Source organism: Arvicanthis niloticus, chromosome 3 (assembly GCF_011762505.2).
Source record: "Arvicanthis niloticus isolate mArvNil1 chromosome 3, mArvNil1.pat.X, whole genome shotgun sequence".
Lineage (NCBI taxonomy): Eukaryota > Metazoa > Chordata > Mammalia > Rodentia > Muridae > Arvicanthis > Arvicanthis niloticus.
Genome location: NC_047660.1, coordinates 96,826,363 through 96,853,868, shown reverse-complemented (window position 1 = coordinate 96,853,868; position 27,506 = coordinate 96,826,363). Strand labels below are relative to the sequence as shown.

Here is a 27,506-nt window from a genome sequence, read left to right as displayed (position 1 = left end):
GAGGGAGGGACCGCTTATGATAGGAAAAAAATCCACCTGCAAGGATGGTTTGAAGCCAGACTAAAACATCTGCATCTCATTCACAGGACCCTGATGAACAACTGCCACCCTCTAGATGAGGACATGATACAAACCACTAGCACAGATGGAGCACTGGGCGCAGAGCCTGCACTTTACATGACCATATCAGACACCTGAACTATGATGGAGCGTGAGAGACAGTAGCAACTTATAAGAAGCCTCAAGCTCAAAGTTCATGGTTAAATTAAACACAGCAAAACCCGCTAATATGATTGTAAAACTAGTTGAAGAAATAATCAAATTCTTTGGCCCTGATTCTATATGCAAATGATACACTAATAAACTGTGATTTTTTTTTTTTAAAGAGAGTCTCATCACGTAACTGTGGCTAATCTGGAATTCATTGATGTCATTGAAGTCACAAAGATCTACCTGCCTCTGCCTCCCAAGTACTGGAAATAAAGATGTACATCACACTGGTGGACCATGGGATATTTCTACACAGTAATGGCTGGGCAAGATATAAACTGAAGTCCCATATACCTTTCTCGAACTAAGCTTGGAACCTCGGCTAGTTGCAGGAACTGCTGGGAGAACATGAAGCATTTGCATTTTTTTTCCATGAAGGGGATTTTTCAACATAAATCAGGGCCAGAGCATGATGGTGTCCTCCTATGTGCCCACAGCTTAGCCTCATGAGTGGTCCTTTCTCACCCTCTTACAGGCAAAAGTTCTCAACTGCACAAGCAAATGTTTTCCCATGTATCTCTCTAATAAGAAGGGGTCTCCTCAAAAAACCTCTTAACAGGTTCCCTTGGTACTTTTCTGTACTACTTTAATTATAGCAAACATTTAACCAGGGCAGAAAAATTTAGCAGAGAGATTGGGAAAAAAAGCAACAATGAAAAAGGAACTCCCCTCCCCCGCAATCTCCAAAGAGGTGCCGCACTTGAACTAGCATAGAAACAGCCCATCTGTCCACAGCTCTCTGCAAAGCGTGCGCCACCGAAACGCTTTCCATTATTCATATCTTCCCTAGTATTTACTCCATGCCTAAAATGGCCACACATTTAGCCAAATCAGCTGAAAACTAATGATATGAGAACTTAAGGATATAGATTTTGTAGCAAGAACTCCCATGTTCCTCTCATGTCACATTCCTGACAGCAGAGCAGAGAGCCTCCCAGGCAAATCCAGGTTGTATCTGGACCCACTCTCTGATAGATGCGGTGCCAGATCCAGGCGAGGAAGGAAGCTGTCACTGCTGTTTGCTCTAGGGACACCAGACACAGGAAGAGACAGCGATGCCAGCAGAGGGCTGGGTGTTCATTCAGTGGGGAGGAAATTGCAGAGGTAGAAAGGAGGCTCCCATTTCCTTGTTTGAAATCACATTATCTTCAAAGGACAAAAGCTTCCTCAGATGACAGGAGCAGAAATAAACACCCAATTCCTGCCCCACAGGGGGTGGGGGGAGCCTGCAACAAGCCCTTCCAAATCTTCACACGCAAAAACATGTATCACAGGAATGCAAACACTTGCTATGCACCCCACAGACTAAACAGCTATGGTGACCACTTACTGGCCACATGAACTATAAGCTGGACGTCAGCTTCCTCATCTAAAATGAAGCCTCTAAGTGGTGTATCTCCTTTATTTATGCTTGCTTCAGTCTCTTGACATCCCATCCTTGATGGAAACCTGGTAGGGCAAGCATGCAGAGCCCCTAATTGCTATGTTTGCCTACAACATTAACATTTTCATGGGTGATTGTATTAACTGGTGATGTGATTGATGGCATCAAAAGTCTCCATGAAGCATCATATCAACGACCACTTAGTATTCCAAGTTCAGGATTGGCCTAACTTCTCAAGTAGGCTCTAACATGTTGGGCATTGGAGTGTTATCCCAAGTTACCAGTCTGACACATGTTCACAAAAACATAGATGAGAAAGTTCTCAACCCATACCCCCACACACATACACATACCCTCCCCTATTCCTGCCCGATAGCTGGAATTACAGGTACATAACCCTAGACCCAATTGAAGCTTCAATTATTTTTATATGGTTAATTTTTAGTCTTACTATAAAATACAATTTTGAAGGATTATTTTAAAAATGCAGCGAGGATATGCTTCAGCTAGTCTGTGTGGGAAAGTGGACATAGATGCATCTGAGCATCCTGAGTGAATGCAGCCTTGGAGTCCAGGGCTCCACTCTGAATCATGTGTTCAGGCAAACCCTCCATGAAGAGGCAGACCCTAGAAAAGAGCTCAGTATGGTTCCACTGAGAACATTTCTCCTTTTTGTCAGAACTTGTGTTACATTTACTAATTTCCTGTGCATGCTCATTCATGTATGTGGACATATGTCAGAGGACAATCTGTGGGAGGCGGTTCTCTCCTTCCCATGTGGGTCCAGGGCATATAACTCACGTTGTCAGACTTGGTGGCAAGTGGCTTCACCAGCTGTGCCATCTCACTGGCCCAGGAGATTTCTTAAACGCAGGGACTGTCAGAGCAGATTGGAGAAGGAGCTGCATGTGTAGCTACATGGCGCAGGGGGCATCACTGAAAAGTTGCCATGAAGGATTCTGCTCAGCTAGTGATACGGAGATCTGCATGCATGCCCCCATTGCTACAGTTCCAGCACATCCTTTGGCTGTGAACTTTCCAGTTCGATTTCTATAAGTTCAAGCATGAAAAGCTAGGTCTTACCAAACTCTGCTGTCTTCCTGAGATTAAGTACAAAACACTTAACTATATATACTAGAAGATCCTCTGACCCTGTCTCAGGAAAAACACAAGAGAAAGCCAATATAGCTGGAGAAAACCCAGGTTTCCTGGAAAGCAGAGACAGAAACAGGGATCATGCTGACAGGTCTGGGGGCTCGATCCAACTCTGTGATGTCAGGCGTGTCGATGGATGTTTGGCCCTTCCCCCAAGGCTTATTAAAAACTAGGTGAGCATGAAAACTCTTAAAGCCAAGGAAGAGAGTAGAAGATATTCAGAATGACTACTCATCTACTTAAGTATCAAATAATATAATGTAGCTAAAAGCACTTAATAAAATTTCAAGGATTATAGAAAAGCAGAGTGATACTAAGTATTTTGCAAGGCCTTTTTAACAATTAGTTCCGTGATTTCTCAAAAGTAAAGGGGCAATGACCTTAATATGAGGCAGTGACCACTCAGACCTGGCCAAGGGGGTGCCAGTTATTATTATTCAGAGGGACTCATTGCTTTGCTTTAATACAGTTTAAAAACATTTCACTAAAAGTACTTTTGAAAATCCCAAATGCCACCTCACCTAAAACAGATGCTGTGACCTAAGGTTTGGCTACGCTTTTTGCCTCACAAAATCATTCCTTCAGCACAAACTGTGTACCTTGAAGTAGAAAACTGAACAAGGGCTCCTGGGTAAAGTCATCACACTGTCTATGCTATACACGTCTGATCTGGTCAACCCCTCTGGGAGCAGAAAAACAGAGTAGAAGAATGGAAACTGCACACATGACATCTTTTAGAAAGTCAAATTTCTAGCCTTTATGGCCTCTGATTGTTATTCTACATTTATCTATTCTATATACGAAAGTTATTCTCACTGGTATTTAATACACACACTACAGTGTATTTAACCAGTGAACTACTGGGATTTCAGAAGCTCTATTTGTAAAGCATGTAAGAGTGATGTTTTCTTCCTATCAGGGAAACTGTCGTAAGGTTGCTTTTTGACAGATCCTAATATGCCCCAGCATTTTCTAATTTGGGTGAAGGTGGAAGAAACAGCTTCTTCTGCCCTAAAAAGAAAAGGTGTGTCAGGATGTACTGTGACTCACTGTACATTCAGAACAACAGTCCTCTAAAACCCACAAGTGCTGCTGTGGGCCGCTTTGGTTTGTACTTGCTGGACTGGACACAGGTCTGGAGTTACATCGCCTTTGGCAGAACATCCTGAACTACATTTGATGGGAAGCATAGTCTCCCTTGTCAGCCAGAAGATTGCATGAGTAAGATCTCAGGAAACTGCACAGGCTGTCCTGTACCAAGCCTATTTTATAGCATTAGATTTTTACAACCGGTGTCTCCTTTATAACACTAAGTGACAGGAGGCAATCACTTACAAAGAGACTCAGGGTTTGCCCTTCACTTAAGTGCATGATGATAGGGAAGCTGGCTAACAGCTTCTTTGTTGTCTCTAACAGTGAGTTTCTAATGGTGTCATCGTAAGTGAGTCCAGCCCATAATTTCACTTTTAAGGTGGTTGGTTTTTTTGCTTTGTGCTTTTAGGATAAGCTGCTAAAATATATATTTTAAAATTCTCATGTGTTACGATAAGTGGAATAGGAATTGAAGGCCTTGGGAATTGTAAATTGTAATTGAGTATAATATGACTGGTATAAAGAACAGTGCAGACAGGGGCTGGCCACCTAATTTGTTCTTTTGTTCAGATAATTGTAATTGGGCTTCTGCTTGGTCATCAACCGGCCTCACACACAAGGAGGGAGAGAGAATATGTTACTGTGAGTGGGGACAGTAATTTTTACACAGGAAACCTACAGATTATCTTGTATAAATACACTAATTTAACCCATGGGTTCATAAGCTTTATGAGACAGGCTCAGGATTAACTCATTCGATGGGAAGTGGCCGGGTTGTATCCAAAGATAAAGGAAGGGCAGCACACTAACTGATCACCTCTATCCTCTCTGCCGAGCTCGCCAGAAAGAAAACCACAGCCTCAAGAAGGTAAGAGGTTTGTTCAATACAGCCATATGATACACACAGAGAAACAGACGCTATAAGGGTGAACATCCAATGAGGAAAATGCAAAAAGTGAGCTTGGATAAGTTAGAAGTGCTCTAATAACAATAAGGGCATTTCAACAAGCCTGTCTGGGAGCCTTGCTCTTCAAGCCACGCCCCTGCTATAGAAGTGCTGAGCCACGCCCCCACTCCTGGTGTGCTGATTGGTATTCCCTACTCCAAAAGTGCTATTTTAATAAGTTGCTTCAAATACAGGCTCCAAAAGCCTGAAACTAATTTTCTGTCTCTTGAATAAGAACATAAAATTTCTTCCAATCTTGGCAATAGAAAGAGATTGTTTTTCCCAAGGTTCCAGCCGCCACCATCTCACCACTTCAATGCACTGCCCCTGCCTCTCTGCAGAGGGCGCACTCACCCAAGCGTGCTTAAAATGCTCACTGAGCATTTTAAGTCCAGAATTGGTGGTCTTCGAGGCTCTCAGCATGTTGTTGACACTCCAGCAATCCCAGGAGCGCCTCCAGTGCTTGTGGTTTTACACACACCCCGGGGGACCTAGAGTTTTGCTGAGAGGCCATCAATGAGCTGAGGCCTTTGAGATACAATCCCACAACACTTAGTTTGTACTTCCCTTTTAGCTGACCTCAGCTCAATCCTGTTTTCTTCAGGAAAGTGTCTCCTGATTGTGAGCTAGGCCTGTTGACATCACAGGCTCTCAAAGTACTCTTTCCTTCCAAAAGACCTAATTAAGGTTTAATATAGGACACTGTTACATTTACTTATTTATTTTATCTTCGTATACACACACACACACATTCATCTGTGTACCGGTACATATGTATGCACATGCTGATGAGATACATGTGGAGGGCAGAGGTCAAGCTCCAGTGGACAGTGGAGTCATTGGTTCCTTACCTATTGTTCACCTTGATTTTTAAGATGGGGGTGGCCTGAAGCCCTTCAAATTGACAATGCTTGCGTCCAACAAACCCAAGTGATTTGTCTTTCACTGTCTCCAAAGCTCTGGGACAACACACGTGAGCTCCTGGGCCCCAAGTTTTCACTCAGATTCAGGAATTGAGCCCTGGTCCTCCTGCTTGTACATGAACTACTTCACTAACTGAGTTTCTTCCTGGCCCCCATTACCACATTTATTTTATTAGTATCCATTTCCCAGTAGACTTGGATGGCTACAAAGAGTACAGCACAAGGTTATAGCCAACGATGTCCTTACCAGAGCAGAATCAAGGATTCACAGATGTATACTCTTAGACTCAAGAAATATTTGCTGGTTGGATACCAAAAGAGGCTCAATTATGCTCCATACTTGAAAAGGAAGGACAACACAGAATCTTCTGAATTGGTGTGAATCAGTTGCGTTGTGCATAAATCTCCTGCTAGGCACTCTTCTTCCACCTCATTGTAGGCCACACAGGGGGCATGTGTCCTCCAAGAGCAACAGCTCTGTGCAACAGGGTCCCCTCTGACATGGCTGCTGACAAACAACTGGATGGTAAGTCATGCTCTTGCTTTGCTTTATCACCCACGTGCTTTTAAATGAAGCTTTACACCAAGGATGTAATTGAAGAAAGCACAGCTCTTTGCTGTATATCTGGCCTGATATTTCATGTTTGCTTGACAGGAAAACACTGTAACTCATCATATACAAAGCCAGGGATGACTGCATTAAGCTAGGTAGATTAAGACACCCAGGTTAGATTATTTTGCTTGGCCTGTGGCAGGTCTCAGCCTTCCTTCTGGGACAATGCTCAAAAAGTCCTCTTGTGAGGAGAATGTCACCGAACACATGCAGATCCATTTCTGTATTTCCCAAGAAGACACCGCTAAAGCAGTGGAGAGTCCTGTTTGGCTACATGCAATCACCTCCAAGACTTCCCACATTGAATCCTCCTCAGCCTGCTGCAGAAATGAATTTTCAGCACTTGGGTCTGTGTGGCCCTGATGAAGACATTGGCTGGGAATCTTAGCTTTAGGCAATAACCTCTTCAGCCTGTGCCACAGGTGCCTGGGATATCCCAGCATCCTCCACCAAAGCAACAGGACTGTCTGGCCAAATCCAACAAAGCTAATTACTAGCTTTGGTGTGGCCCCATAGGCAGCCAACTGAAGTCAAGCGCACATTCATAGAAAGCCAAGCAAGCTCTGGTGAGGTTGCATAGGCAGCTAACTAAACTCAAATGCAGGCCCACAGAAAGCTAAGCAAATCGCGGCCTAACCACCAATGGCATTTGAGGAGCAAGAACTGGCTGGAGGCGTTCATCAATGGAAGATCCCTTGTCCTCCTAGTTGGTTAACTGCCTTAGGTATTGAGTAGGATCATCAGGATGCTCAGCCTAAGGTGGAGTGAGAACCTTGTTGGGGTGTCAGCCTGTCACATACAAAGCATGGCAGGCAGAAGGGGGCAGGTAAATCAAAGGATGCTAAGATAGAGAATAATGTTGAGACTGAGAGAGGACCAAGTGTCTGCAGAGTAAGAAAGACCTGGGTCAGATCTGTCCATCATCCAGTTTTCAGACCTGAGCAACATTACTGATACCTCTCTGTTTCCTGGCAGGGAGGGGAAAGAGTTAAGTGGAAGTAGGGAAATAAGAGGAAGAACAGGAGGAAGAAGGAAAGGAGAGGAGGAAGAAGGAAAGGAGAAGGATGAGTAGAAGAGAAGTGGAAGAAGCTTGTCCTTCTGTCTGCATTTGATACTGCCTGGGATCCAAGAAGTGGGAAGTGCTGCTCACATTACCTTATTCTAAGGATGTAGGAGAAAACTTACACTTCCCCATTTCCTCCTCTCTCCCATGTCTCTTCTCTTCCCCTTCTCCCAGTTCTCTTCACAGCCCCTATATCCATTGTGGAACAGGGTTACTCAAAGGATAAATAAACCCAGCCCTTTCCTCTGCAGTTGCCTCTGGATTTCAGGGCCACATCCAAACCTGAGGTGAGGAGGCCTTGCTCTGGCCCCAGTGTAATGCAAACTCAAGACCAAGTCCCCAGTCTTCACACTTGTTTGGGGCCAATGGGAAAAATGGGACTTGCCCTGCATGCCTGCTCATTATGGACAAGAGAAGAGCAGACAGACTGGTGCCCCATCCTGCCCCCTAATCTGCCTTAGATCTGCAAGTGACTCTCCTCTGGTCTGACTTGGCTCTAGCTCAGAGCAAGCAGAAGGTCACTCACTGACAAAGTCACTTACTAACTGCAGGTCAGAATGAAAAGAAAACCCAAACTGGAGGGTGGCATTCTTAGGAGACCTGGAGAGGCACAGGAGTGATTCCACTTTCTTCTGAGATTAGGAGTAGGGTTATTAGCATCTCAAGATGAGAATATGCTAAGAAAACTGTAACCCCAAAAGGAAGGACTGGCAGAGACAGTGGGGTCAAGAGCAATCAAAGAACCCCAAGAAAGGCCATTTGACAGGCCAAGGCCAGCAGCTTTCAACCTGTATTACACTTTGAAATTATCAAAGAAACTAATAAATACAGCCATGCTCAAGCCATGCCTCTTGGTGACTATCAGCCACTGAAGCCATCTAAAGATGACAAAATCCATATTCGCCATGTCTATGAACTGTGGGGTTTGCCTATAGTCCGTGAAGTACCCTATATTTTCAATCATCTCTAGTTCTATATCATATATAATACAACAGAAATTCTGCAAACATAGCTGTCATACTCAACTCAGGGATTAACGATAAAAACAAAGTTCATGACAGATGTGACTTTGATATTTTTCAGAATTAGATCTGAGGGCAGATTGAATGCACAGTTGGTTCAGATGCAACACGGGCTAACATGGAGAGCCAGCTATGCATTTCAATCCTGGGATGGGATTCCAGCATCGCTGTAGTTTAGAATCTGTTCAGTGAACCCAGCATGCAGCCACTGTTGAGGACAACTGTTCTCTACATCATCAGTCCAAGGAACTTGGAGGAAGACAAGATCAGGAGGCATATTCCGTAGCAGTGCCTTCCTCTCTCACACAAAACAAGCCCACATCTCTCCCACTGCATATGATAGGTGCTGCTACTTTACACTGTAGTGATATCTGATAGTTCCCAAAGACCTACTATATTTTAGCATAAGTCCAGTTTTTTCTATAAACTCTAATATAAAGTTTAAAACAACTTTCCAAGGTTGAATTGTTATCACTAGCCCTATTTTCGAGAGTAAAATAAAAGGTGGAGTTTCTAGAATTTATAGCTAGTAATTGCCAGGACTAGGATTTAATTGAGGAATATAGATCTTCATCAAACTGATTCTTAACTCTAATTTTACCTCAGTGCCTCTGGGATTGAGAGTATCAGCAGCAATGCACACAGGGCATCCATGATAACAGGGACCATGTTTTACCCAATTCTTTAATATCCATACTGGTTACTGTACATGGCACACCATAAGTGACCTTACAATTCTGCAAAGGGAATAAGTTAAGACAAGGGAAGAGACACACACAGTGTATGTGTCAGCGCTGAAGGGAGCCATGGTTCCAACGCCCACCTTGTACCTGGATCCACATTTTCCAGGGCTTACACCTTACTGCTTGCTGCATTGCCTGTGACCAACTATCTCACAGAAGAGGATGTATTATATCCCATACTGATAAGGGCACAGAGCAAATTTGTTTTTTTTTTTTTTTTTTTTTTTTATGTTCTTGACCCTGGAGGAAAACTCACTCCTAAGAAATAAGGAATCCCTTGGGGATGGAAGATAGCTGATAGGGACTTTTGACTTCTAATAGTCCTCCCCAACATGCTAGTATCTGTGTCCAGAGTCCTGTGTTCCTTGTCTCTCTATAGTCAACTGTATGATTCAGTTCAATAACTACTTATTTCACTACCCAAAGCGTACTGATAATTCCATTAGTTAGTCCCTCTTTACAGTAGTAAGAGAGACATGCTCCTTGAGGAGATTTGAATTTGGTTAACTCCTCTTAAATTACCGAGTTACAGCACCAATAGCAACTCCTTAAGACCTTGACTTGCAGCCAAAGCATTCAGAGGAGAGGCATCTGCCAAATTCAAGCATGCTGGGAGGATACACTGTGGTAATGAGCTGAGGTAATGGGTCCCCTTGACTATGTTCTCAGTGTTAACTTCAGAATGTAACCATCTAATGTGTCTTCTGTCACTTGGGTATTTCACCTCAGCGCATTAAGAATTATCATCATCAAAACTATTATTTTCACCCTTATTATTTGCTTTTATAAAATGCAATCATTTTGTTCTGTCCCACATACTAGAAATAAATATTAGATACAAAATTATTATTATTTTGAGAGGTAAAAGATTTCTCCACAGTTATTTTATACATGATCACATGTGAAATTTATAAGAAATCAATCTGAAAGTGATGTTTCCATTGTATAGACAAAAGAATTGAAGGCCATACCAATTATGGGAATATGGCAGTAAATGGAAACTTAGATGTTTGGCACATAATAGCTTATTCCAAATCTTAGATACTAATTTCATAATCTAAAGAGTTCTTAGCCTTTAGAAAGGTTCTGGAATCAGGATCGTCTTAGTGGGGGAGTTCAGAGCATTATACAGGATGCTTGGTGGAACAAGCAGGGCTCATACATGTCACCAAGTGCTACTGTTAATAGTATTATATATAGTGAATAATACTGAAAGTCTCTTTTCAAAAGGCTTAGGGTTTTGCCTGTCAGATCTGATTAGTGGAACAAAGACATCTCTTACCCTTAGAAAAACAGAGTGACCTTTTTTTTGGGGGGGGGAGCCTTTAAAATTAGAAATAATTCACGGACAACCTGTGGTCTCATTAGAGGGTTTCAGAGATGCCAGGCTGGTGGAGTTACAACTTACAACACTGAGTAGGGCTTCAGCAAGATGCATCAATGAGTTCCCAGATATGAATGATCAAGTGCTTGTTGTTTTAGATGAAAATACTGCAATATTAAGACATGGGTCAAGCCAACCACAGGACTCACTTATATGGTCACATACTGAACCCACTTATATGGTCACATACGAGACCTTTGTTATAACCAAAAGATTAAGGATAGAAAATTACTAAAAAAAATGAATTGTCAATGTCTAATTGATACAGAAACCACCCTTTCAATTGCAAATTTATTCGAGATATTGGGTGCTGTGGGGAGCCAACAGAAGGCAGCTATCATCCTTGCAGCCATCTTGAGCCATATACCCTGACAAGAGACTTGTTTATAATAGCCTACAACAGCTGAGCACACTCTGATAACATCTTGTTTTAGATACCCAAGATTTTCCCTTGGGTGTGTGAGACTTAAAGTGTGACTTAAAGGTATAATTTAGATGTAAGACTTAAAGGCATGACTTAAAGACGTGGCTTAGAAGTGAGACATATAAAAGGCAAGAGGCAGATAGAAATTATTAGACACTTGTACTTGGAAGAGTACTTGAGACTTGAGACTTGGAAAGGAACGTGGAAAAAGACTTGGAACAGGGAAAGAGACTAGCAACGTAGAACAGAAATAAGGACTTGAGATTTATTACAGCTGGAACTAGGATTAGGCCTTGAGACTATTACAGCTGGAATTAGGATTAGGACTTGAGACTTGGTGCTAGGAACTAGGGACTTGGAACTAGGGACTTGGAGAGAAGAAGAGAGACTGAAGAATAAATGGGATTGAATCACTCTGTCTGGTCTCCATTCTTTGCATCCATCCTCACTCTCTCTCTTGCTGAACCCAGACCCGTGGACCGGAGCAGCTTGGGGCAGTGCAGGCTCTAAAAATTTAGCCCCTAAGGCTTTCGGCAGTGCGGGTTCCAATATTGATAGAGCAGTCTGTGACATTTTGGCCCCCCAATGTGGGGTAGTATGGTTTGAAACATTTTTGGCGCCCAATATGGGGCAGCTCGGGCTGCAACAGGGTGCTTAATTAACATGTTCTTACAATGGAAAGTAAGATTTTGCTTACTAAAACTTTGGAGAATTTCTAATTCCAAATTAGCAAGATTCAAGTTCATTTTGAAATTTTTTTAATGCTTTCCTTCAATGCTAAGGATTGAATGGGGGTCTGGTTCATGTTAAACCCCAGCAGACCCTGCGTTACACACACTTCAAGTTTTCACTATTGTATCCCTGTACTATACACAACTACCTAGGAATTTGTGTGTCTGCACAAATATCATGTAACTTCTTCCAAGAACACATGAGCTTAGAAAAGGGGAGCCCAATCTGGAATGTCAATGCACAGCTATGTGTTACAGGGCTCACCAAACTCAAAACGGGGTAGGGGGGATTTAATGCTAGACATTTTTTGAACAGACAGCTGTACTAATAACAAAGAAATAATGGGAACTCTAAATACCATGCTTATTACACTGTCACATTGAGATGCTTACCCATGGCAGGCTAAACACCTGGAAGAATAGTTATTTTTAAGATGGAAGTTCTCCCTACAGACTGTCTCATAAGAGCTCACAAACAAGAGTTTTCACATCTTGAAAAATACCACAGTTGGCAAATCACCATGGCCAAGATCAAGGGTTACAGAAAGAGGAAAGATGGAAACAAACAAACACACACAGAAAGGCTCACACTGTGCTATGGATTGGTATAGTTTATGCTCAAAAAGTGCACAAGCAGGAAGCTTGGTCCCTATGTAACTGCACAAACGTGTAAGAGGTGGAGTCTAGCAGGAGCTCACTGAGTGTGACCATGTTCACAAAGAGGGATAGATGCTAGTATCACAGGAGTAGGAAACTTTTCACAGGAATGGATGTTTATTTTTTTTTTTTAAAGTTGGCTTCTTCTTACTCTGGGACTACTTCAGTTTCTTCCTCTGACCATCTGATGCCATTCGCCATGATAGCCCAGATCAGGGACACTCCTGCCCAAGACAGGATACTCCACCATACTCAGATCGCGCAGCCAATAGAATCATCTGGCAAAGGAACTCCTTTCTTTATACATTGCCCACTGCCAGGTGTTTGGCATCACAGAACAGACTAAGATATCTGGATAATATTACTGCAGCATTATTCAGCACAGCTAAGTCATAGACTCAATCTACATGCCTCAAAACAGAACAGGCAAGGAAAATGTGGCTTATATGTACAATCGAACCATTTATGTCTGTAAAGAGAAACAAAGTTATATCATTTCCAGGAAGTGAAACACAACTGGAGACAACTGTATGAAGCAAACCAAGCCTCCAAAGACAAACAAGCTTCTTTCACTTGTAGTTCCTGGATTTCATGTAGTCACACAGAATCATGTGTGTATGGATTAAAGAAGACTGTCTAGGGTGACAAAGTGGACTCATAGGAGTGGGAGGAAAAAAGAGGCTAGCAGAAACAGAGAAGTGGTGGGACTATGCTCAATGTGTTTTTTTATTGTCAAAAAATTTAAAAGTTTCCCTTGCTCATTACCATATTATGTAAAAGAATGTAGTTGAGTGGATTTCTATAAAACTAGAAAAGGCCTGTGCAAACTGGTCTATCTTAGACTATAATAACCCATGCAGTGTTGCTGAGATCTGTTTTGGAAAAGCAGATCAGAGGGACACTGAGAGACTGACATTACCCAGAGTAGAATGAAACAAAAGCCTTGGGCTATGGCTGGGATCAGAAAGCCAGATACCTGGTCTCTAGAGAAAACAGAGTACTGTAAATGGAGACTCTAAATAAAAACCCAAGGAGGGCCTTGCCTTTCTTCCTGGGCTGTGAGTGCTACACAACAGTGCAGGGAGGAGAGCCAAGACCTACAGTTACACAGGGTTAATGATTCTGATCAAACACACAACGGGCCAGGCAGTGAAGAAGACATCCTTTACTGGCATGGCAAGAGTCCTGGTGCTGTGGTCTGTGAAGGGAAACTCTCTTGTAACCCTCACAAGAGAGATGCTAATTTTCTACTGCTCACTCATTCATTCACTCATTGTATGTGAGTGTGCATGCATTGATATGTGGATATGTGTGGTCAGAGTGTCTTACTTCTGGAGGTAGGGTCTCTTGGTGACTATAATTGCTGCTGGTCTGGCTTTGACACCATGCACTAGGGATCCTCTGTTTCTCCTCAGGAGTGCTGGGAGTACAGGCAGCCATCGTACCCACTCTGGCTTTACCTGGTTCTGAGATCTGCACTCCTATCTGCAAGCATGTGAGATAAATGCTTTATCCACTGAGCCATTTCCAAACATACGTTATCTTCGTTCATTGAGGTTTCAAATGCTGCTTACTGATTTAAGTTCAAAGGAATCTGCACACACTTACCTCTGTTTACTTTTCCCTATCTTGGTGAGTGTTCTATTAAATTGGTACTTGTTTCTAACATTGCTGCTTGAGAAGAAATACCCACAGGAGCTCTTAAGACGGCCATAATACTTAGAAATACAACAGAAACAAGGATCTTGCCTGTTAACTGCTTATATTTTATGTAAGAATCCCAGATACCCAGGATTATGTCAGCCAGAACTAGGCGTGTTGAGCCTGAGATTGCTAATCATTCCGGAATTCCATCACCCCATACCATGACATCATCAGTCCTCCCTGAGCACCTCCTTGAGATTAAACAGTACTATTCTCAGTCACTTTGCAGAATTTTTCAACCTGAAGCCACATGAGCAATCTGGCCTTGTTTGGGGAACTCCCATGCATTGAAGGATCTTTGCAGCATCCAGGATTTCTAACCAATAGATGCCACAGAATACCAATACTACCTCTGCCTCAGTTGCCACAAGTAAAATTATCTTCAGACAGGACCTCATGTCCCCCTGGGAGCAAAATCCTTTATATACTCCCCACCTCCATTTCCCTTAAAAGTCATTCCAGAATAACCAATCTTGTTCAATCACACTACACATGCCATGTTTATGCAGAGCTTTAAAATTTCTTGTTTACGTAGAGCTTAAAAAAAAAAAAACTAAAGAAAATGGTAGCCATCAGAATCATAAGATAATGGTGTGCCCACAGCGTATCAGAAAATTTAGGATCAAAGGCTTCAAGTCAGGACAAAAGAACCTGAACATAAAGTTTCCAGAAAGCAACTATTTAGGTATTTGCAAAATGAAGAGAGGCCTTGAGCATTTACAGATCGTGATAATAATGGACTGGCAAACACACCTCTCTGTACCTCTGCAATGGAAACCCAACTTGACTATTGGTTCTTGACAAAGAGCACTACCAGTGAAGATAGACTTCATTTGTAGAAATGTGGGCTCCAGAATTGCTGCCTATCTAGTACTATAGGTATTTATGTTATGTTATGTTATGTTATATTATATTAGCACTGTCCCTTAGTGATAGCCTGCCAGTAGTATTTAATGATATAAAGAAGCAGCTTTTGAACTAGTTTATCTGAGGGAGGAAAGGATGAGGAGTTGCCACTGGCCTTTAAGCTTGGGATGTAAGTTCCCCGAGTGTGGGAATCTGATCAATAAAGACACCCTACACAAGCATACTCCAGACGGTAGCATCTAGGAAAAAACAATGGGATTCAGTCATAAAACTCAAACTCCTGAGAGTTACAGGAGACAGTGGTCATTCACTCTCACTTCCAGAGAGCCAGGCCTGTCTTTGGTTATTTTTCATCACTACTCAGTCACCACAGAGTGACTAGACCTCCAGTTCTAAGATGAGAAGGGTCTATGACATGTATCAGAACAAATGGTGACAGCAATGCCAAACTACCATTTAAAGTGCAAAAGCAAAGTACTTGGTAACCGTCCTTGAAGTGCAATGATTTAATTAGAATAGATTTTCACATGGTCACATTCAAAGAACTCAAGTCTCTTAATTATGTAATGCTCTGCCAATAATTAAATAGCCTTCTGTAGCATCCACTAGGAGGGACTGTGAATCACGGGCTATTTGCAGACAGGCAATGTACTGAAAACACCTGATAAGGCTATAAATTCCATGTTGTACATCCACAGATCAGCTCCAAAATTGCATCTGAATATTAAGAATGACTCTGGCTTTCACTTAATGGTAAGTTCTATGAAATCAATTAACTGTTAAAATAGCTTAATTGGAACATACGCATTTTAATTTTTGTGTGTATATAGGAAAAAAAATATTCTTAATCAACCCAAAACATGTTGAAATTACACTTGTAGGTAATGTAGTGAAAGATCTGAACTTATGACAGGATCAGAGCAAGGATGTGGGAAACCGTGGAGGGCGGCAGTCAGATGGCAGCAGGTCGTAAGGAGGACAGCAAGATTGCATGGGTTCAATTCGATCGTGCAGAAAAACAATCTAAAAGTGAAGTTCTTCAACACAAGTGCATGTTTTCAGAAATAAGAACAGTTCTTGGGGGTCAGTGAGGATGCTCAGCAGGTAGAGGTGCATGCTGCAAGCCTCGAGCTTACAGTGTGGCCTACACTGGACTATGGCTTGCACTGGAAGGAGAAAAATGCTTTCTTAAACTGTCCTCTGACCTCAATACCCATCACGCACTTGTGCACACACATATATACACACCCATACATGCACATCAGACAAACAGACAAATAATGGTGGGAGAAACTTTGGCAGTTGAGTACAATTACTGATTCATGCCCCTGCCTCCTACTTCACAGAACTGGTGGGGACGAAATTAGACCTATCTATAACTATTATAAATAGTTTATTGTCAATAAAAAAGCAGAGAAAATTCTTTGGGAATACATTTTTTAAAAAAATACCTATTTAGGTCTCCATGAACAAAAGCCTGATTTATGCTTTAGAAATAAAAAGCATAAATCTTTGGTTGGTTTAAAAAAAGAGTGGAAGAAAAAAAAAAAAACCAAAAAAAAAAAAAAAAAAAAAAAAAAAAAAAAAAAAAAAAAAAAAAAAAAAAGGGAGGCCAGTTCCAAAATCCACAACTGGAAACTGCATGGTCTTGAAATGAAATATTTGCCACTGTGAAAGTATGTAAAAGATATAATTGCATTTTTCTCTTGATATTTTATCTACCTGACCTATTTTGTCTTCCTTTTATCCTAAGGTCCGAGTGACAGATGGTCACCCATGATATTATTGCTACTGATTCCATTGAGGAGAGGACACAATGTTAGATTCCCTTTGAAACTTTCATGGACCCCAGCACAGGAAAGTTGTCTGATAACACTGTGAAGTAAACGAGACAGCAAGAGAATGAATGAAGAAGGGAGAAAAAATCTGAAGTGAATCTGAAGGAGAAAACAGAGACAAAGTAACAGCAGGGGGTGGTGGTGCAGATAATGAAGAGACATCGAGACAAGCCCAAGAGATTGCGTAACAGCAATGGGACTCAACATATTCTTCATCTATTGTCGACAAACATTAAAAGCACTTTGGTAGGGAGTGTTTTGCAAAGTAATTCTCAAACACAGATACATACATCTCATTCATCTTTGGTACTAAAATACTCCTTTGGGCTTCTGAATTCAATAGTGAAAATTTCTGAGACCTGATGGCAGACACAGATGCACAAATGCATCTTATTAATATTATGTTGCCAGGCATAGGTGGGAAAGGAGGTCCTTGGTCCCATGAAGGCTGGATGCCCCAGTGTGGGGGAATTCGAGGGTGGGGAGATGGGAGTGGATGGGTGGGGGCACATCCTCATAGAAGCAAGAGGAGGGGGGATGGAATAGGGGGGTTCTGGGTGGGTGGAGGAATGGGGAAAGGAGATAACATCTGAAATGTAAATAAAATATCCAATTAAAAAAAACCTAAACTAATACTATGCTATGTTAGATGGCTCAGTGACTCCCAGATGGGAAACCATCAGCTTCAATGAATCAAAAGACAGACATTCATGCTCTTTGCCCATCATGCACTTCTGATATAACCAGTATCTTTATGGGGGAAGCACTAAGAGCCACCTGGACGACGCCTTTTCCCAAACACAATTCATGGATAGTATGCAAAACTTCAGAGGTGTTTCCTCTAATTTAATTCTATTGAGCACTTACTTGGTGAGCAACTGAGGCAGAGTGCTGGCGTGAGGGCCGGTGGACGTGGTCAGGGTTAGAAACAGGAAGAAGAGCAGCCAAAGTCCTCTGCTTCACAGAGTTTACACTCCACTTCCCAGGAAAAACACATCCTAGTGAGCACTTCCGATACTTGCTCACCGTTAGACTGTGACGATACCCAGCAGCAATCAACCCTGAAGAACCTCCATATTAAGGTCAACTAAGTATTTGCACACACAAGTTACAAGAGCAGCCACATACAAAAAGAGCAGTGATGAAGAGGGCCCTGGCCCTTCAATGAGCTCATGGCACAGAGGCCAGAGGAAACAAGCAATGTTACAGCTTCTACATAAGATGTAAGCTAGGAGCCACAGCAGGTCAAAAAAAGGACAAGTCCTATCTGCCTCTGATGGGTGGAGGAGTAGAAGGTGAAAGGCAGGGAGCTGGAGAAAAACACTTTGGAGCCAGCTCTGGATCAATGAGTCACCAAGAACTTCTCCTGCCTTCTCCATGTCTATAAATAATCCCAGGTGCTGCCATTTCATTTAATTACTAAGCCTCTCCAGATGGAGAAAAATAATTAAGCAGTCTGCAGTGCCGACATGATATAAAGAATAGGTTAGCAACTCGTGAGACATCTGAATTCTAATGTTTCCTTTCAACTATGAAGTAGGGGCAGAAAGGAAGAGGGGTGAATGACTTCATAGACCTTAGGGAAACCCAATCGAGTGCAGGTGAACCCTAGGTAGACTTGAAACAGAATTTGAAAGTGGAGGGACAGGGTGCAGTTCTGCTGGTGAAAACAGAACAGCTCAGATGAGATGCAGAGAGTGCACCAAGGGTTCCTGAAGATGGGCTGTCATGAAGAAATACTTCAGGGGCCCTGGAGAGACAGCTCAACAATTAGGGGCACTCGCTCTTCCACAGGACTCAAGTTTCTTCCAAATGGCGCCGCTCCACATCAGGCAGCTCACAAGCAGTTGTAACTAGGGCTTTTTGTGGGAGGGTGGGGAGGAGGGGATTTAAACAACCTTTTCTAGCCTCTCCAGATTCCTGTACCATCATGGCATACACATATGTATAAATTTAAAATCTTAAAAAAATGTTCAAAAAAGAGAAATACTTCAAGATATCTACTCTAATATATTTGTGTGTATATATATATATATATATATATACATGTGTGTGTGTGCGTGTGTGTGTGTGTGTGTGTATATATATGTATATATATATATAATGTGTATGTATGCATGTATGTATGTATGTATGTATGTATATAGATCATTTATGGACAAGCACAATCCAATGTATTTACTTCTTAGAGATACACTGACTGGCTGTACCACTCCTGCCACGGCAGCCATTTCATATCTTTGCACTTAGCACAGATTTAGAAGTGATCCCACCCAGACTAAAACACAAGAAAAAGGTACCCAACTGTACTCGCCTCTCAGCACCTTCTACATTTACAACCCAGGTTCTCTAGTCTCAACAACAAATGAAGGAAGTGTCATGCATGCACACGGAAGGCAGCAGGGGAACGCCTATGCCTGGGCACTCCACTAAAGAGTCAAAGGACTCAACAGTCCCCTGGTGCTCTGTGCAAATGCAGCAGTAATGGAGTCCATAAGATGGCGGCAGCAAACTTCTGCTTGCCAGATTGAGAGCCCTCAGATGGTCATGTGGTTCCCCCCCCCCCCCCCCCAGTCCTCATGAGAAAACAGGAAAGTATGGAATGAGTGAAGAACACAGCACAAGGAAGAAACAGCTTATAAATGAGAAGCACAGAAAAGGTGAGCCTAATTCAGGAGTTTTGATCAAAAGTACAACCCTACACCAAGTGTGCTTATCCTGAGTATGAGATACTCTTCCCTCAAAACTTCAAGGGAAGCCAATTAAATCTTTTAGTGCATTATTTTAAAAGCAAAATATCATTCCAAAATTTGCCCAATTATTCTCCTGATCGTAGCTCACAGAAGCATGAGTATATTCATACTTGTTTAACCAGATAACCCAGGGAAAGCATCACAATAAGAGAATGGCTTAAAAGACTACTTTAATAATTCTCAGAGCATTTTTATATTTTTATCAGCATTCAAACAAGGTTAACAATAGAGAATATTCAAAGTTCTACTCTAAAAAACAAGATAATTATTTTAATTTTTGTACTACACTAATTATTTATTCTCTGCAATGATTTAACAACAAATTTCTTTATCCATTTTTTTTAAGTCCTTTAAAATAAAACTTTAGTTTTACTTAGCTTTTTTTCCTCCCAAGGGCTGGGAGCCCAAAGTTGATCTGTGTGATCTGAAGCCGATGGGGTATAATCTGAAGACATTCCTGCCAGATTACCAGCAAATACACAGCAAGTGGCTCTCTGTGGACCAGCACCACAGTCACATGTGCCTGCACATGGAAATGGTTCATCTGCCATTCATCTGGACTCATGGGGAACACTTACAGGAAGCCTGCCTTGCTTGCTAACTTTTATATGAGGACAGACTCTCAAGTTAACCTGTTACCAAAGGATGCGGGCTGATGCTCAAAGTTTCTGCAGTTCATGCCCAACATAGTGACTTTAAGAGTTCATAGACGTGAGCAGTGCTTCCATCTGAATGGAAGGTACACTGCTTTACAAAGGGAAGGCACTTCCCTTCAAGGCAGACAGGTAGACTCTCCCCATCTTGATAACAACTAGAGTATCAAGACATTTTATGTAAACCTTCCCATACTTAACTTTTTTTAAAAACTTTAAAGTTTCAACAAATCATGTGTATGATCTGCAATAAAGCAGGTGTATGAAACTAAATTTAAGCTAAACAAGACTCTTCGGTCTACCTGCTGGGCCTATGATGAATCCAGTGCTCTGGCAATGCTGGGAACCTCACAGATATAACTGTGGTGAAGGCAGGGAAAGCACCAGAATTACTGAGAACAACAGACTTGTACATAGGACCACTACCTATGTATAAACTAATAACAGGACCACTCCATGGTATGGGAAAGGGGAAGGTTTTTGTTGTAGATAAAGCATCATCGAGAACAGCCAGAGGATCTGGAAGAGTCCAGAGCAGAGAGAGAAAGTAGTAGACTGAGGATGGCCAGGGGATAAGCAGTTGCAGAGCAGTTAGAGAAAAAGGTCATAGAGAGGGAGAGAGTGAGGGAGACAGGGATGGGACACAGAGAGTGCTGGCTAAAGAGAGAGCATAGCCAGACAGAGCTATAAGGAGAATAAGTAGGGGCAGCTCATGAGATAGAGGAGTTTAGAATGGGGAGGAAGCCAGAAGAGCTAGGATGCTCTTGGATACTGAAATGCTTAACTGGGGACTTGTGTTGCTGAGGGAGCCTGGATGCAGGGATGTGCTTTGGTATGCTAATAGGTACCACCTATGGCCTTCAGTCAGTCCCTTCTGTCTCTGATCTAAGAGAAAAGGCTTTTTTGGGTAGGGGTGGGTGGTAGAAAACTGGTTTCACATGTTCCCAAGGAATGCTGGCTTTTTATCTAGCCTCCAGAATTTGGGAAAATGAAAGTTTCCTTTGAATTTGAAAATCTACACAGAACTTGGCCTTGCCACTTGTAGCATGTCACCCTGGATTATCAAACCAAAGACAAGGTGGGAGTAAGGTCTGTTACTATTCAGAGGTGTGTATGCATGTGTGTGTACATGATGTGTGTATACATGTGTGTGCACATGTACATGTGTGTGCATGCATATGTGGGCACATGTGTATGTACATGATGTGTGTTCATATGAGTGTGTGTTTGTGTGTGATGTGGTGTGTGCGTGGGGTGGAGGACACACACGTGTGAATGTCAGAAAATAACTTTCTCCTGGTAATGTCTATGTGGATTCTCAATGGCTCTCAGGTCAAACTTGCATGGCAGCTACCTTTCCCCATAAAGAAATAATGTTAGACTAAGACCTCTTTATATTTTAGACAAATAACAGATTTTCATACTTATCATTCCTTCTTAAAGAATTTTTTTGTTTTAAATTATGTGTATATGTGTGTTTGTGTGTCAATGTATGCACCTGAGTGCAGTGTGCCCTGGAGAGGCTAGAAGAGGTGATCAGATCCTAGAGCTGGAGGAGTTACAGGCACTTGTGAGTTACCTAGCATGGAACCTGAACTCAGGTCCTCTGTGAGCATGGTTCATACCAGCTCCTCACTACTGAGACTTAAGAACAAGACTGAACTTTTTCTTTCTACTGCAGACACAAAGTAAACTCCAGTGTATCAGCACACAGGTGGCCTGACCCAGAAGAGAACCAAGGTGTTTGTTAGCCTTCTGTCTAAACTTCACCCCCACAGTTACTTGGCCACAGCCAGGTAGGCCTGGCCTACTATAAAAGGGACTGCTTGCCCCCTACTCTCTTTCTTGCTCTCTTGCCCCTTCCCCCTAATCCTCATGCTCATGGCCAGCCTCTCTCCTCTCCCCTCCTCTCCCCTCCTCTCCCCTCCTCTCCCCTCCTCTCCCCTCCTCTCCTCTCCCCTCCCCTCCCCTCCCCTCCTCTCCTCTCCTCTCCCCCTCCTCTCCCTTCCCCTCCTCTCTCCTCCCTTTTCCTCTCCTTCCTCCCCTCTTTCTGCCTCTACTACCCTTCTGGCTCCCCTCCCCATGCCCTGAATAAACTCTATTCTTACTATACCTATGTGTCCCTCAGTGGAAGAGATGCCTGGGCATGGGCCTGCTGAGACATCTCCTTCCCCCATACCTCTCCACACACACACCCACAGGACATACTCTCTCATCTCTTTATCTTTTTATAAACACATCATTGCTCAGTACAGATGAGCCCAACACAATTCTGCTCCTTTTATTATATGCCCTGTATTTTTTTGTCTCTAGGACAGCAAGCCAAAATTTGCTGTAAAGTAAAAACTAATGAAATATACATTCAATTTCTTCATACATGAAGTAGGAGCTGTGTCCTAGAAACATTTCACACACTCAAAACCTAGATTTCACAGTTAAGGGTTTCGGTGGCTTGCCTGCCCAAGACTCTAATTGGTCCTACATTTAACAAGTGTTTGTTGAAGAATCAAAAATAAAAGAATTCAAACATGTTGGTGAGGCATGCATCTTTCCAATACATTTTACATTTACCTTTTACAAAGTATCCTTTCCTGTACAAATAGCACCCCCTTCCCCAGCCCCCAGAGTAGGGCCTGCTTGCTCACAGTAGCTTTGAAGAAAGGTGGGAGGTAACAGCCAGAAACATAAAAAGCATCCTGCTAGAAAGTCAGGAAACAATGGGTTAACAGCCAGGTGGAAATTGCTTGAGAGTGAGACATAGGCTGTTGTCAAAGGCAATTCAGTCACTGTCAGGAGCAGGGAGAAACATGGCTCTGTGGGTAAAGACACTTGCCTTGGCCAAGCCTGCCAACCTGAGATAAAAAAACTAAGGACCTACATGGTCAAAGAGAGAAACAACTCCTGTAAGTTGTCTTCTGACTTACATACACATACACACACACACACACACACACACACACACAGAGGATAGGGCGGGAGGGGAGACAGAGAGACAAGAATCAGAGAGCATGCATACATCTGAGAGGCATCATCTAAAGCAGGATGAAAGGTTTCTACCTTTCATTAAAAGCTGACATAAGAGGAGCTATGAGTACTAATCAATATAAATACATGAAAAGAGAAAGATCTATGTATGTATCCTGGCTCACACCTGCAGTCCCAGCACAGGGAAGCTAAAGCAGGAGGATTACTGTGAGTTCTAGACTAGTCTGCGTTACGATGTGAGACTCTATCTTAAACAAAACAAGTGATGGAAAACCGTGATTCATAAGTGAACCAACTTGGAGAGAGTCTCGAGAACGATGACGTTGCCATGGGGACCTGGGACAGAAAGAAAGGGTCTTTCCCAGCAAGTGGTTGATGCTGTTTATTAATGTTTCTTCAGGTAAAGTCGAATTTCAAAGTTGCTGGAAAGAAAGCCACCTCCTTTCCATCTGTCTCTTATTATTCTGAAGTAACCCGTTCGAAACGCTTCAGCCTCAAAGTAAGTTAGATGATAAATGTGTTCCTCAATCTGCACGCCAGTCAAGTAGCAGTAAAATCAGAATAATTCATGCAAAAATTTTCATTATGTTTCTAAACATACTTATTTACATTTTAAATCACACATTAGACAATATGAAATATCTTTCATTTAGACAGGTGTGAACTAGAAAACAGATGCATTCATTAAACATGGAACAATTCGGCAAATTAAGGAAAAAAAATTCAAAGAACTCTCTGGCTGAAGTGCTTCAGCCACCGTTAACTTACTTGAAAAAATATGGCCATAGCTCCAATTATTCTGTTCTCGGAAATTGCTGTTTGAAAGCTGTCAAAGTCGTCTGGGTTGTAAAAGAAAATCTGCATCTGTAAAGTAGTTTAAAAAAATGTATTAGGAAAAAATTTCAATCTATGGAAAGGTAGAGACTAGTACAAAGGATCTATGTTTTCCACATTCTAAAATTATTCTCATATCCACAGGTCTCCTTGGCTAAAGCCTGTGAGAGTACATTCCACACACCCCGCCATTTTACTTCAGAACACCTAACTGTATCCGCACTGTCCGGAACACTAATTATTACTGATGCATTCTCCTGGCCTCTACCCAGAGTCATGATGAAGCCTTCCCAAGAAGCAAAGCTCGAACACAGTTCAGCACAGTCGAGTAGAAAACCAAGCCTGTGAGGGGTAGCTTGAACATTGCCTTATCAACACAGAATAGATCACTTGCACATACATACAGGAGATTTTAAGCCATATCTCTGGAGATTATAGGAAACACCTGAAGGGTGTATGTCGGAAATTTCACCAAGAAACAAGTATAAACAGTGAAAATAGTTTTATCATTTACTTTGCATAAAAGCTATTCCACGCTTTACACCATTGAATGTACTTCAGAAGCTCTAGGAAGATGGAAGTAAAAGCAAGGGAAGTGCTTCAGAAAGTGCCCAGCAAGTCGGTCAGGTCGAACATCACAGGAACACTGACCTCCAGATGCTCTCACTGCAACAGGAAGTACCTTCTTCTGTAATTAGCCCAAGTTTCTTATTAAAAACAAAAACCAAAACAAAACCCAGGTACATCAACTTGATGTCACTGCATGGTTTGAATTCTTCAGTGCACCCTGATATTTAAAAGAAGGATGACAGAAGCCTCCTGAGACTGCATACACTCTTATTCCAGCATCCCAGCCTCCTTGTCTAGGAGACCTTCAGGGAGGCGATGTTTTCCACAGCAGCTTCCCGACATAGAGTCAAGTATTTCTACTTGGCAGGGTGGTTATGAGGATAAAAACCATAAGTACAGCATTACTGCACAGTGCTCAGATCTCAGAACTGCTCCACCCAGCAACAACAACACATGCTAACACCCGCAGACTTTTTAAAAGTCCTAGTGAGCCGGGCAGTGGTGGCACACACCTTTAATCCCAGCACTTGGGAGGCAGAGGCAGGTGGATTTCTGAGTTCGAGGCTAGCCTGGTCTACAGAGTGAGTTCCAGGACAGCCAGGGCTACACAGAGAAACCCTGTCTCAAAAACCAAAAAAAAAAAAAGTCCTAGTGAGAGGACTGGAGGGATGGCTCAGTGGTTAAGAACACTGGATGTTCTTCTAGAGGAATCAGATTTGATTCCCAGGATCCATATGGTGGCTTACAGCCACCTGTAACTCTAGATATGACAGCCTCTTTTGGCCTCCTAGGATACCAGGCACACAAGTTGTACATAGATATACATGCTGGCAAAACACTCACACACACAGAATAAAAATTTAAAAGGTAAAGATACAATCTAAATGAGGATGCATTGGACACAGTCTCTGAGGACAACCCTGGTCCTTCAAAACACTCAGCTCTCCTATTGTGGATCTCATCTTTCTCTACAGAGCTCCCCCTCCCCCCAAGTTCCTAAATGCCATGCTGAAACAGCCTCTAATGGAAAGGATATTCACATCCCAGCTGGGAGCTTAGAGAGGTTGATACTGAACACAACATTCTGGGCAGACCAAGGGAAATCAAGGTGACTCAGTTTAGGCCAAAGGTGAATGGAGCTATCATGACAAATAAACCAAGATGGTACGGAAAAGTTCATGTCTGAGGGGTGTGTTGAAGCCAAGGCATCAAAATCAATTTCTAGGGAAATTCAGGAAACCATGGGAGGAAGAGAGAGACTCTTTTGGGACATTTTCTCTTTTAAAACAAATTTATCTTCCCAAGACCTTGAATTCTTACTAATGCTGGTGGTTTGGACAGCTTTAGACATCATGAATTTACATTTAGAAAAATCTACTACTGGGTTCGAGACCAGCCTGGTCTACAGAGTGAGTTCCAGGACAGCCAGGGCTACACAGAGAAACCCTGTCTCGAAAAAAAAAAAAAAAAAAAAAAAACCACAAAAAAGAGAGAAAGGAAGGAAGGAAGGGAGGGAGGGAGGGAGGGAGGGAGGGAGGGAGAGAGAGAGAGAGAGAGAGAGAGAGAGAGAGAGAGAGAGAGAGAGAAAGATCCACTATTTGAGGTGTAGACTCAATCCATTTGATATTGGGTCAGTTGCTTCAGGTTCAAAGCCACTAAATCAAGGGGAAAAAAATCCCCACACAAGTGTATTCAGAAAATTACACTTTACTTTCCTTTTAAAACTCAGACTCTCAAAGTAAGTAGGTTCCAGAAAGCTTTCTTATGCTTCAGCCCTTGAACAGGGGCAGTACTATTTAATGCAGCACCTGAATACCCTGGGATATAAAACATATATAAAAATATAAGATCTGTTCAAGGGCACTTTCATTTATAGCTCATGAAGGAAATGCATTTTTGGAGAACATGTATGATTTGATGCTCCACCCACCTGGATAATAAAATGTCTTTTAAAGAGACCACTAGTGCAGGTTAGAAATATCAATTTCCCTTGTTATTGTTTTCAAGTTGCAGCTTACTGAATTATGGTCACACGTGAAGCTATCTAAAGATAAAGTAAATAATGGGATAAAGTTTTGCTGGATTAACTGGACTCTAGCAACTTGTTATTGAAGAGAAAAAAATCGGGGTAGAGAATGGCAATTATTTTTGTAAAGACGCCTCTGACAGTGTTTTTGGTTAATTCGGTCTTCATGACCCTGGTTTGGCTTATATGGAGTCCCTCTGACTTAACTTTGCTTTCTGATTATTTGTCATTCCTGTATCTGATCCCCACGAATCTCTAGTAGCCTGCAAGGTTTCTTCACTTGTTTTCAAAATCCACATCCAAACCATGGTTAGTGATGTAGGCACCTAATCCTAGCATTCGGTGGCTGAGGCAGGTGGTTGCATAGATTTTAACTGAAACAGACACTGCCACCACCAACAAAAACAACCACCACCAAGATCCACCATAGACTTTTCATAAACATGAGGGATATTTGCTGTATAGTGATTTCTGCCAATGACAAATGCTGCAAACAAGCTGAGGGAAAAATCTAGGAAGTCCAGTGACAAAGATGTCTGCTAACAATGCTACATCCTTACTACCAGCTCCACAATAATTTACAGTTTGTCCCACTGGCTCTTGCACTGTCTCTGCGGACACCCCTCTACTACTACACCTTTTATCTTTCACTCAGTCACTTAAGAGGGAGATAATGTGTCCCATCTACTGAATACATAAGTGTGTAATTTCTAAGAATACGGATATCCTCTTACATGATCACTGTGTAATTGTTACAATAAGGAAATTTCACATTCATGTGATCCTATTATCTAATTCCCGGTTCACTTTCAAATTTAGTAAGTGCCCAATAAAAGCCCATTACAGATCATCTTACAGTTCTGGGTACA

The 27,506-nt window shown here is 42.2% G+C and overlaps 1 protein-coding gene across 2 annotated transcripts in view; it reads right to left on the bottom strand.

The window, feature by feature from the left end:
• Ptprg (protein tyrosine phosphatase receptor type G) overlaps positions 1-27,506 on the bottom strand; it is a 670,147-nt gene that overhangs the window by 175,719 nt on the left and 466,922 nt on the right. For both annotated transcript variants that reach the window (XM_034497422.3, XM_034497423.2), the window contains exon 5: positions 23,976-24,071. In XM_034497422.3, the coding sequence (XP_034353313.1) occupies positions 23,976-24,071 (96 nt within the window). The remainder of the gene's footprint in view (positions 1-23,975; positions 24,072-27,506) is intronic.